Here is a 13,543-nt window from a genome sequence, read left to right on the forward strand (position 1 = left end):
CTCAATAATTTGCCACTGAGTGAATAAAATAAAAGGTATATTAATAAATCCACTCATAAAAGACATTTATGTCTACTTATTTTTATTTTGTTTAAGGATGCTACAGATATTCACACACTTTTCAAGAAGTTTTCAGTTAAGAATTTGATATATTAATTTATAAAAATCATTACCACAAAAGGTTTCCTCATGACTTTTCTAATCTTAATCTTTCCGCCAACAATGTAGTTGGAGACCTGTTTTTGCCACCAGACTAGACTGCAATTTAAGAAACCAAATCATAAAGTATGCATTTTTATGTGATGTTTTTCATTCATCAGAATTACTTTTATGTTAACCTATGTAGGGTGTATTCTTTTTCATTGTATACCCTATCATGAGGATAGACCACAGAATGTAACATATGTGCATTATTAGTTCCCTATCACTTTTGATGAACACTAATACTGCTTTTAATTTTTTACTAGCATAAAATGGCTATGGATATTTTTATGAATGCACATTTGCCATGGGTAAATGCCTAGGAATAAACTGAACATTACAAGTGACCCAAACTATAACCAAGGTAAGCTTTTCACAGCCTAACTAGCAACGAACACCTGTTTCAGTTCCTCTGTATATCTTCAAATATGTAGTCACAGTGTTTTGACAAGCTGGAACACCTGATGCACAGAGCTCTCTCCATCCTTAGTCATATCAAGCAGTAAATGCAAAGTGTCCTTCATCTAGCCCCTTTCTTTGATGCAACTTGCTTCCAAATATCCAAACTATGCCAATGGGGTGATCAAAATTAAGTCCTTATGGAAGCTTGGTCTATTGTTCTTTCTTTCTGATTCAGATAAGCTACAATAGACAATAAACTGTTTCTTTATATTTCCTTTATCATGTCAGGTGATACAAACTTAAGTCATTTTTTCCAGCCACAGGCTTCTATAAGAATTTATTTTAAAATCCAGGATAAGACATACCTAATTGCTGAAATAAAAGAGCCACACTAGTGCCTGTGACAGGAAGGCTGTCATGCAAAGGTGTCTGGATCAGTTGTCTGTCTCCTGCACCCAAGGAAAATAGCTTCTGCAGAATGAAAGAAACAAATATAAAGTCATAAGAGACAAAAAACAGAAACATATAACCTAAAACATACAAGTTATGTTGTGTACAAATCAAAATGATACCAGAAAATTCATTCCATGGAAGTTGAAACCTCAGTAGATAGGAGCAAATATCACTAACAATTATAACTGACCAAAACTATGTTAACTTGTGTTACATAACCATCTTGTGTACAGAACCATCTGCTTCTTCGATGGAAAGGCCTGAGAGGCCAAGGCCACCTTTAAGATTCTGTCTTTAGAACACCATAGAGGAAGAAGAGAAAAGGAAGAAGAAGAAGAGGAGGGAGAAGAAGAAGAAGAAGGAAAAAAGAAGAGAGGAGGTAATTTAAGACAAAAGAAGTTGAGAAAGAAGAGAGTTAAAATGCTAATTACCCTATAAGTAGCATCTTTTCTTTTTCAAATTTAACATTTTTCAGGGGCTGGAGAGATGGCTCAGGTAAGAGGACTTGCAACTCTTTCAGAGCATCTGAGTCTAGTTCCTAGCATCCATGTCAGGAGGCTTGCAACCATTTTGAACTCTAACAGTAAGGATCTGCTGCCTCTGAACTCCTTGGACAACAGCATGCATGGATGCATGTATGAGCATGCACGCGCGCGCGCGCGCACACACACACACACACACACACACACACACTTTACCATTTTTGACAGACTAAAGGACAAGTGGTGTGACTTTTCGAAGTGTGGTCTCTCTTACTCGATATATAAAAAGCAAAATACATGGCCAACTAGATGTCTTTAAGGTCTAAGAAGACAAGCCGTCTGCTCTGTCTGGCACTAGAATTGATAGGAAGGCCTTGCACATGGTGAGCACGTGCTCTCTCTCACCAGGGCTGCATTTCTAGCTCCAGTGCTTTTAAAGATGGTTGACCTAGAAACAATAAATAAACCATGGAAGCAAAGATTCTTATTTTTCTGCTTCTAAGATAATATTTTTAAGCATCAAGATACAGACAAAAAGGGATCTATTTTTAAAAAGTTACAATGTTACAAAAAGAGTTTACTCAATTTTGTCTTCTAATTTTGGTCATTTTTTTTTACTTAGTATAATTGAGGTATAACTATATACAAAAATAAAAAAGCAGCAGAATCATATTGAAAAATTCTTTCTAAAGAAAGATATGTCCACAAAGGTCAAAAGTAGGTTTGAAGGTGGGTCAAGTATGTCTGCTAATTATGCCACCTAAAGGGGAACTCAGTCTGAAAATGGGCTCCTTTTTTTTTTTAAAGATTTCTTTTCATTATTTTAATTATGTATATGTGTGTGGGGTGAGTCCATGAACATGCATACAAGTGGCTACTAAGGTCAGGTGTCCCTGGAGTTGGGCTTACAGACGGTTGTAAGCTATGTGGTGTAGATGCTAGATGTTCTCTTAGCCACTGAGCCATGTCTCAAGCCCTTGAAATCAGCCTCTTGACCTATGAAAAGAATGGAATCTTAGGTGTCTAGAAGGTACATCATAGGGACAAGGTTTACCTAAAGTAGGATCCTACCTAAAACAAAAAATATTTGAAGAATTCTTTCTTTTTTGTCATAAATTAAATCACCCAGAATAAATGTGTTCTATTTACCTGAGACCCTCCAGCAGCTGGGACAAGGCAAGCACAAAGATTTGCGATGAGACTTTCCAAGGAGACACTCATGCTGTCCACATACACAGTATAGATCAAACCCAGGCAGGCCTGCAGAGAGCCGTGCATGTGGTCATTTCATGGCAGTGTCAATAAAAATAAATTGTGACATCTCTGCTAGGAAAATTTCTCTTTGAACCACATCAATTATATTCTACATTGAACATGAAATAAATCTTAAGCAACAAAACAGGTTTATTAAATTTTCCTCTAGGACCAGAACACTCAAATGAACTTCCAAGATAAGTTTATAGAAAGCAGAAAGCCATAATTTGTAAAACAGGCACCTCTGTTTAGATAACCACTACAGCTAATTTGTAAGGCTGAATTGTTTTTCTCCATACTGTTTGCCTGGTTGTTTTTAAACTTATTTTAGGAAACTCCATATTTCAAGATAAAAATTAAGAGATGTTGTTATATGGTTCTTACAAATCCAGACTGTCTGATAGAAACTAACAAAGGACAGCAAACAGGTAAGATAGCAAGATTAACATGCTGAGTTTATAAGACAGTAAGTGATAAAAGAAGATGAAATGCATTCTTTATTTTCTTTATCTTACTTCTCTTTGGGGGTGTGCATGTGAGCATGTGCACACACGGAGGCTGGAGAAGGATGCCCACAGTTGTCCTCAGTAGCTTTCTACCTTATGTTTTGAAGACAGGATCTCACTGAATCTGAAATTCATGGATTCAGTAGACTGGCTGGCCTGTGAGCTCTGGGACGCTTGTCTCCCTGTCCTGTTAGCTTTACCCCAGCACTGAAGTTAGTCATGTACTTGGCTTTTACAGCAGTGCCGAGGAGCCAAGGCCAAACTCTCTTACTGGTGCGGCAAGCTCTTTTCTGACTGATTCTTTCTTGATCCTAACATCTAATCTCAATCTTTTCGCTTACTGAAATTGTGGCTAAAAAATTGTAACTGTCATTAATTTGTAGAAATTACATGTCACAAAACACACTAAAGGAGTCACAATTGTCATTGTAATAATGAGGTTGTTATTTATTCTATAATGTATAATCCTACTTTCTAGTTTTATACTTATATATTAGTACAAATATTGATTCTTTCATACATCTTTATATTTGAAAATTCTGAATATTTAAAAAAAGGGGGGGGGGTAAACAATCTGAAAGAAATAAGTGGTATCTCACTATGTAGGCCAGGCTTGCCCAGAACTTACGGTCTTCTTGTCTCTATCTCTTAAATGCTACAATTCGCTAGCTTGGGTAGTAATTGTCAGGCCTGGCAATAAAAAGTATTTTAAAGACATCATCAGAATTATCTAAAATCTCACTTAATCATACTTAGTGTAATTTAACACCAAAAATTTAGTAAACATATTCATAGTTGTTACACTGAGTAGTTTTTCAAGGTTTTGAAGCTAATCAAATTATTTTTTATGGTTTACAATTTTTATTTAATTAACGTGAAATCTATTTTTAAACAAACATTATACTCTTAGAAGTGTGAATAATCATGGTAATTTATTTAGGAATTGCTTTCATCCAACACAAATCTGCTTTTTCATGTCATACATTTTATTTTATCTTATTGGTGAATCACTAATTCAATCTAACAATGTTTTCAATTAAAAAAATCTCTAGTCATCTTAGTTTATTCAAAATAGATTTACACAATATCATAAACTGATAAGAGGATTATGAATTCGTTACCCTAAAGATTTCTGGATAGTCTAATCTGGATACCAACACCAGGCTTTTGGGGGCAAATACTTCTGCTGGTTGAATTAAACCAGATACTTCTTCACCTTCAATCTCTTCCTTCTTCGTTCCCTGGAAAAGGAGAAATTACAACCAATGTACAAAGTTTCCTAGGTTCATAGTTCACACAATATATTCAAACCACACACCTTAAAGATAACTTAGAAGAATCCAAATTAATTACAAATAGTAAGCAAGAAATGACAAAGTAAGGAGTATTTGTTTCATGTGTTTTCAAAGCTCTATAGACTACAGGTATGAACACCAACTTTGAGTGTTTCATTTCTCAGGAATCGAGGTTATTAAGACATGTTTAAGTTAGTCTAAAGTACTAACCCAAACAATTAAAAATATCACTTATTCAAGTACAAAATCAGTCTTCAAAAAATAGGGAAAAGTTTATTCTAGAAATAAGGTAATTATTTTCATTTCTGTTTTTCTACTGGACCCAATCTTTCTCTCATGGGGATTCTAAGGCCTGCAGAAAGCTCAAAGCTCTCCTAGTAAAATGTCAAGTGCTTCTGCATATATAGAACAATGGCAGGAGAACATTTTTGTACAAGAAGTAAAGTTTTATAATTAGTATATTGAAAATGTATGCTTATAAATGGCTAAAATGTATATTTAAAGCAGATTAAAATATAAGCTGCTTTATACCACAATAAACCACAATTAAAAAAAAACAAAGTTTCCCATCCATTCATGAGGTTATATAGAAATATTTTAATTTTCTTGGTAGCACAGTAAATTATCACTTTTCAATGTAAAAACAAACAAATAAACAAGCAAAACACACACAAAAAAGTTTAAGAAGCTCTAAGTTTCAACAACTATTAGTCAATAAACCTGTGGCATATTATTTGGAGTGCTAAGGGTTAAGAGCACTGGCTGGTCTTCCAAAGGACCCCAGTTAGATTCTCAGCATCCACATGGTGGCTCACAACAGTCTATAACTCTAGTTCCAGGGAATTCGAAGCCCTCTTCTGGTCTTGTGGTATTGTGCACAGGTGGTGCATAAATATAAATGTAGTCAAAATGCTCACATACATAAAACAAAACATAAATACTTGGATGATGGTGAAGGCAAGACTGAGTTCCATGAAGGCCTTATACATAAATTGTGAGCACAAGGTTGGGAGGCAAAGCATGAGGTGGGGTGGTGCTGCCTGGTGCCCACCCCCAAGAACCACAAACTGCCATTGGTATGTGCATTTTCACACCCAAACTCATGGTGGCAAGTCCCATTTCTGGCACAGCTAAAGAGGTCCCAGGGGAGATTGTGAATGTGGGGAGACGTCACCAAGCATGAACTTCGGAATCTGGCTGTACTAAGACTCTGGCAGTGGCACACACATATATTGCCAGTGCCACAACCCAAGCACAGAGGGAGGCACGGGGCAGTGCTTCTGCTACAGGGGCACTCCAGCTAACCATCGCTAGCATGCAGTAGTATGGGGACAAGGACACCTATACACGAGCCACTTGTCCATCGAGGTGGGCAAGACGAGAAGTGCCAGTGGCTTCTGTCAAGCTGTCCAGGGCTCCAAGATGAAGTTCTCACTGACTCAGGTCATGCCAGCAGAAGCACGACTTTCACAGTCAAGAAGCCCAACTCCTTTTTCTAGATGGAGAGAACTTCCAAATAAACTCCACCAAAGAGTAAAAATAAATCTTTTTAAAAAAATCTTTTTAGTCCACAAATAAAGTCTGTGCACTTACTATTTGGCAAGACTCTGACACTCACAAAGTTTTAAGAAGGGAGTGGAGAGAACAAATTAATGAAACACTGAGATTTGTCCGTAGATAGTCTGAGAATATAGGTTATTTCCTCTAATAGAACCCCCCTTCCTCTCCTTTTCCAGTATCTATATTCCAGCTTAAACTCACTTTCTCCTAAAATCTTCCTTTCCTGACCTTTACTCTCTTGCTTCCCAGTATGGTTTACCAAAACTTTAGGCTTGCAACTTCACACTCTCCTAAAATGTCATGAAATGCCAGCTGCCTACTTGACATCTCAAACATAGTCAAAATATAAGATTTAATCTTTCTGCCTAAACTCTATTCTCCTATAGCAAGGCTAATAGCAACCCTATTTGTGTGGCAAATCTCAAATTCTCATTCTTTAATCATTTATAGCTAATATCCACCTATCAGAATATCCTGACCTCCAAATTTTCCTACCGCTACCACAGAAGAGTGAGCCTATATCTACTCTGGATTGTTAATATAGCCAGCTTTCATTCCCTTTATTCTTTTTAAGTCTTACTCTTCCTTGCTGCTCTCAGACACACTAGGAATGGGACCATCTACTGAGACCTGCCTATTGTTTCTTCCTACAGAGAAGCTAATGTCTGTGCTGCTGGATCTCCTGCCCTTTCTGCTCTGACCACTGCTGACCACTCTAGTGGGAAGTGCAGAATCTACACTCCCTTGTCCTTTGCCTTTCTCTCTCTCTCTCTCTCTCTCTCTCTCTCTCTCTCTCTCTCTCTCTCTCTCTCTCTCTCTCTCTTTCTCTCTTTCTTTCTTTCTTTCTTTCTTTCTCCATGCCAGCATCATCTAACTCATCAACAGTTTTAGTAATCTTAGGCTTTTCTTTCTTCTTTTCTTTTCTATCTGTTTCTCCCATGGATTAAGTGAAGGCCAGGACTTCTGTTAGTTCAATGATTAGTGAGTCCATAAAGTTAGCGCTCGGGCAGGCCAGCCTTACTTATTACCTGGTGGGTTACCTGCTATCTGCTCAGTCTATAAATGCAGGAATCAATTTCTTCTTCTTTTTTTAAAAGACTTATTTTATGTAAGTACACTGTAGCTGTCTTCAGACACCCCAGAAGAGGGCATCCATGTGGTTTCTGGGATATGAACTCTGGACCTTCAGAAGAGCAGTCAGTGCTCTTAATCACTGAGCCATCTCTCCAGCCCAGGAATCAATTTCTTAAAATATTTTTCTGGGTATTTCACCTCGAGGTTTTTTCCTCACACTGAGGCCTGGAACTCTATTTTTACTTTCCTTTAGAGCTCATTTGGTTTCTAGTATAGCACATGGAACTGGAAATGAACTGTCTGAGGAATGTACACATCTAAATGTATATAAAAGGTCCATAGGATCTTGAAAAAGAAAGATTTTAATTTGTACACAAATCAAAATGAGTCTGGTTGGTTTCTGGAATGTCTAAAAATAATAGGAAAGCGATGATTATTAATTTACCAAAATTTCCACACCTAATGAATCATGGTCTTCATGGATTACTAAAGATTTAAAATGGCAAAAATGATTGAAATTCCTGGAACAGATAAAGCCATCCACATTTTTATGAGAGTGTGATAATTGCCCTAGAGTATATTGAAAGACAACTTGAGTAAGCAGATAGCTATTTCAAATAAATGACCACTACACTATTTTAACCAAAACACAAAACAGAATGTGTACCTATTATACAAAGCTCTCCACTAATTTTTTTTCTTTTTTCCTTTTTTTTTTTTTTTTTTTTTTTTTTTTTTTTTTTTTTTGGTTTTTCGAAACAGGGTTTCTCTGTGTAGCCCTGGCTGTCCTGGAACTCACTTTGTAGACCAGGCTGGCCTCGAACTCAGAAATCTACCTGCCTCTGCCTCCCAAGTGCTGAGATTAAAGGCGTGTGCCACCATGCTCGGCTCCACTAATTATTAAGAAGAAAGAAAAGGGACAATAAATGTAAATCAGTATTAAGTAATCATGTTTTACATTTCTACACTGATTTTCTTTTTTTCTTATTAGATATTTTCTTCATTTACATTTCAAATGCTATCCCCTTTCCTAGTTTCCTCTCTGAAAGTCCCCTAGACCCTCCCCTGGCCCTGCTCCCCAACCCACCCACTCCTGCTTCCTGGCCCTGGCATTCCGCTGTACTGGGGCATATAATCTTCGCAAGACCAAGGGCCTTTCCTCCCATTGATGGCCAACTAGGCCATCCTCTACTACATATGCAGCTAGAGACATGAGCTCAGGGAGTACTGGTTAGTTCATATTGTTGTTCCTCCTATAGGGTTGCAGACCCCTTCAGCTCCTTGGGTACTTTCTCTAGCTCCTCCATTGAGGACCCTGTGTTCTATCCAATAGATGACTGTGAGCATCCACTTCTGTATTTACCAGGCACTGTCATAGCCTCACAAGAGATAGCTATATCACGGTCCTGTCAGCAAAATCTTGCTGGTATATGCAATAGTATCTGGGTTTGGTGGTTGTTTATGGGATGGATCCCCGGGTGGGGCAGTCTCTGGATGGTCCTTCCTTCTGTCTCAGCTCCGAACTTTGTCTCTGTAATCCCTTCCATGGGTATTTTGTTCCCCATTTTAAGAACGAACAAAGTATTCACACTTTGGTCATTATTCTTCTTGAGTTTCATGTGTTTTACAAACTGTATCTTGGGCATTCTAAGTCTGGGATAATATATATCCACTTATCAGTGAGTACATATCATGTGTGTTCTTTTGTGATTGGGTTACCTCACTCAGGATGATATCCTCCAGATCCATCCATTTGTCTAAGAATTTCATAAATTCATTGTTTTTAATAGCGGAGCAGTACTCCATTGTGTACCACATTTTCTTTATCCATTCCAGGACCAGATGGGTTCAGTGAAGAGTTCTATCAGACCTTCAAAGAAGACCTAATTACACTGATTTTTCTTAATAGATGTTGAGTTTTACTTTATAAATCCTAGAATGCTTTTATTCTTAATCCCAGTAGCTACTTTCTAAGAAACAATGCGCCAAAGGCTGGTGTTGAATTTTATTAGTGAGCACTTGCACAGCGTGCTCCAGGATGTGCTCAACCCCCAACAACTAAGGTGGTGTGTTTGTGCATGCATCCCCTGGCACACATATGCACATAGTACCCCAGGTTTAAGGGAACAGTCATAATTCCTCTTTGAAGAAAAAAAGGTATGCAGATAGTTATTTGATAAAGTATTTTTCCTAATGTAAATTTTCAATAATTTTTTCTAGAAATAATTTATCAGGCCATGGAAATAATGTTGCTTATATTTTGCGGCCAAATTATCCTCTATGTAATAATTATTTGTGACATTGGTTTTATAAGTTTTGTTCTAAGACAGGGTTTTACTGTAGCCTAGAATAGCTTGAATCTTCCCATGTAGCCCAAGGTGGCCTAGAGCTCAAGTCAATCTTCCTGCCTCAGCTTCCTGAGTGTTAGGATTACAGACATGAACAATAATCATGCCAAACTTGGTTTGTATATTTAACAAGGACAAATTTTCACAAAGAAGAAAAGAAGAAGAAGAAGAAGAAGAAGAAGAAGGAGGAGGAGGAGGAGGAGGAGGAGGAGGAGGAGGAGGAGGGGGGAGGAGGAGAGAAGAAGAGGGAAGAAGAGGGAAGAAGAAGAAGAAGGAGGAGGAGAAGGAGGAGGAGGAGGAAGGAGGAGGAGGAAGAGAAGGAGGAAGAAGGAAGAAGAAGAAAGAAGAAGAAAGAAGAAGAAAATTAAATGAACTTGAGAGATCTTATGATGTTTTGAAATTTAATATTTAGAAATACTGTTGCATTATCTAGCTCAATATTATAAGCCTTCTAACCTAAAATGATTTTCTATTTTCAGTATGCCTCATTAAGGCTACATGCCTGGTGACCAAGGAGTCAAGAAAAGAGAGTCTGTGAGTTTCCTTGTAAGTCCTGGGAATTGAACCCTGGTCCTCTGGAAGAGCAGTGAGTGCTCTAAACCATAGAGCCATCTTGTCAGACCCCACCTCATCTTTTATGTATATTGGAATCACTTAGCATACCTTATCTATTAGTAGGTACTTGTGTCCTCTTATTATTACAATAAAACTATGTGATTTCACCCCATACAGTCCTGTTATGCTGATAGTAGTATAGGCTAAATTAACATGTTATATAAATGCATATACCCAAATACCAAAATGCTACTGCTCTTCAAACACATCCTAAAATGCAATGCTAAAAGGTACTCTAATTTCATGTGGTGACTCTAGACAGCAGAGAGGGTCTGGCTTCAGAAAGTTAATCCTGGTGTTCAGGTTGTACACTCCAGCCGCAAGTCTGTTGTATCCTGGTTGGTTTTCATACCATAGTAAATGATATATTCAACACCTATTATATACATTTCTACTAATACCACATTATCTTAAAATTCTTCCCACATTTCTTTAAACATTGTTTTTTAGAAAAGGATAAGAAGAAAGCGCAAGTATAAAAGTTAGTTCTAACTTTCCTTCTGAAACAGACTTTCTTATCATATCCCATTGACACTGAGTTTCCTTAATAAACAAGGACTTCAAATATTCCAGAAATAGAAATAGTGGAGTCTAAATAGTTGCAAAAGATCTTTCTGCCATAAAATTCCCCGAAAAGCTTCCTCATTTTCGGCCAAATGATTGTTTAATCACAATGGCGTGTTCACATGATAAAACCTAGTCCATCCAGGCAATGGTCTGGAAAATCCCAGCTCCATATCAAGTCTACGCTGCTTCCTCGGGGAACAGCAGTGTGCTGCAGTCTAATCTGTGCAACAATAGCATGGCTCCTGATCCTACAGGACTCACAAGGCATGGAAATCCAATAGGAGAAGTTGCTTATTTACTGAGAAAGCTGCTGTTGCTGTAAATCATTATAACATTAAAACAAAACTAAAAACGTCTTCTTACAAGTCATTACTTTTAGTGTCACCTCTAGAATTTGACAGATGTTACTTAGCTAAGGGTCTTCTAACCAAAACTTTTTAGAAATAATAAATTAAGCCAAGTTAAAAAGGGTGCATATTTACAGCATGATTTCTGGCTTTGCTATGCAGCCTCAAGCAGAGGAAGCAAAGCACAGAGCCCTCCTCCATTTTATTAGGTCTCTTTCCCCCAATATCCTGTTGGAACACACATCTTAAAAAGGCTGTCATAAAACACACGTGCAGACAAAATCTCTGTATATATATCCTATGTCTTTAAAAGGCTAGGTGGGTATAATGCTTATTGTTCTTAAATAGAGTGATCTTGTTGCCATCTGTTACATTAATTCTCCCGTTTCACAAAGGTAAGATCTGTGTAGACAGGGTGCTAGGACACTGCACAGCTGTCCAAGCACACCTACATTCCCTCTTCTTTGAACATTCTTCTCCTAGGTGTCTTCAGTGCTCATCCCTCACGTACTTCAGATCTCTGTTTAAACATGGTTTGTCGTGTTGGTGGTTCACAACCACCCATAATGAAATCTGATGCCCTCTTCTGGTGTGTCTGAAGACAACTATGTAATAATAAATAAATCTTTGGGCCGGAGGGAGCAGGGTTGCCCGGAATGAGCAGAGGTCTGAAATTCAATTCCCAACAACCACATGAAAGCTCACAACCATCCGTACAGCTAGAGTGTACTCATATACATAAATAAACTCTAAAATGAAAACCTTTAATATTTGTTACCGTATTTACAGTATTAAGTGAACACACAAGTATGATATGGGAATCAGTTTGATAAAACACTAATAATATATTAATCATTTTAACACTTTCAAAATGTATACTAAACATGATTTAGAAACCATTTAGACTAAAATATCAATAATAAACTAGTATATCAATGTTCAAATTTGTTGCCACAAACATTTTATTTAAATTTTTGTATTTTACTGGAAGGTCAAAATAACTTTTTTCTCAAATTTGAACAGTAGTATTTGACATTACAACCTATGAGAGTAAAATGTATAAAGACATTGACATTATGGCTGTATTTTATACATTCATGTAAATTATAATTGTAAATAAATATAATGCTAGGAGAAAAATAGTTCAAACATTTGAGCTCTTCAGGATTTTTTACCTATCACTATGACGATTATTTACGATGAGAGGGAAGCCAATGTCAAAGGATAGAAAAGGACCCAGAGCTTGACTTGCATATTTTATGATGTTATATAGAATACTATGTATTAAGTAATAAGTATTTATAAATTTCTAAGTGAAAACTTGCTCTCTATATGTATGTACATACATACATATAGGGTATAGGTAGAAGAAAAGAACAATATAAAGGAAGCAATGTATCCTGCATTCATCAAAGACAATACATGTGAGTTCTACTCCTTTTCAATTTGTGGGTTTTTTTTTCCTCTCTCTTATGGAATAAGAAGATAGCAAGAAGCCACTAGAAATAGTGGCTATAAAACAATTTAAAGGTAACTCTAAGTGCCGTGATGATCAGAATACATCATACATACAGAAACCCACGCTTTTGAAGGCCTATCTACATGGGAAGCGTGTGCATTTGTGTTACGCTTGTTTGTACGTGTAATATAGAAAGTGTTTAGAACACTGTATTTCAAGTGCCTTTAGACCATGGGGTTGTACAGCTGATACGGATCAAATGAAAACATATGCACACTCAGAGCAAAACAATTTTCTTAGATGTTTACATTTGTATTATTTTTAAAACAAAGAGCTAAATTGTTTTAAGTAAATAGCAATGTATTCATGCATGTTTATTTATTAAACATTTATAGCTTGTTAGCCACAAAGCAGCTGCCACAAAGGGTAGGGTACAGCCTCCACGGCAGGAAACTCAGAGTCACGTAAATGTTAAGTGCAGCACAGGTGAACCAACAGCAGCAGTCAAAAAAATGTCCTAGCTAGTGTTCAGCACCCGGCTGAGAAGGGACTCTGAAGCCCGCGGCAGTAAACTGCGATCTAAAAAGATAAACAGATCATCAAAACATAAAGAGAACCAGAACAGTACGGAGGCAAAGGGAAAGAGAGAAATCCAACCACAAGGGAAGCTCAAGGACTATGCTTTAAAAATGGAGCCCATTTGGAAGCTTGCCTGACTTGAACTGTAATGTATCCTTGCATACCTGTCACTTAGATTTACTATTTTTAATCCATATATTCTTAAAAAATTGTAACCTAAAATTTTGTTACACACTCTGAACTAAAATTTGTTGCCTATTTTATCATTGTAATTAAAGAAAGACTAAATCTGAACGTTCGTTTTAATACTGGAGTATAATGATTTATTGGTGTTTTGGCACCGTTTATTTCCAGAAGATTTACTAAATCCAACTTAAAGCAACTTTTGCTCATCAACTAAT

The 13,543-nt window shown here is 37.0% G+C and overlaps 1 protein-coding gene across 9 annotated transcripts in view; it reads right to left on the reverse strand.

The window, feature by feature from the left end:
* The window catches only part of Sbf2 (SET binding factor 2), a 306,924-nt gene that overhangs the window by 152,158 nt on the left and 141,223 nt on the right, over window positions 1–13,543 (reverse strand). For all 9 annotated transcript variants that reach the window (XR_001785572.2, XM_006507927.3, XM_006507926.2 and 6 more), the window contains 3 exons: window positions 4,420–4,539; window positions 2,688–2,798; window positions 969–1,074 (listed from right to left, as the gene is read on the reverse strand). Coding sequence is in view for 7 of the 9 variants with exons in the window: in XM_006507927.3 (XP_006507990.1) it covers window positions 969–1,074; window positions 2,688–2,798; window positions 4,420–4,539 (337 nt within the window). In the remaining 2 variants the exon portion in view is untranslated. The remainder of the gene's footprint in view (window positions 1–968; window positions 1,075–2,687; window positions 2,799–4,419; window positions 4,540–13,543) is intronic.

This window comes from Mus musculus, chromosome 7, assembly GCF_000001635.26.
Source record: "Mus musculus strain C57BL/6J chromosome 7, GRCm38.p6 C57BL/6J".
Classification (NCBI taxonomy): domain Eukaryota; kingdom Metazoa; phylum Chordata; class Mammalia; order Rodentia; family Muridae; genus Mus; species Mus musculus.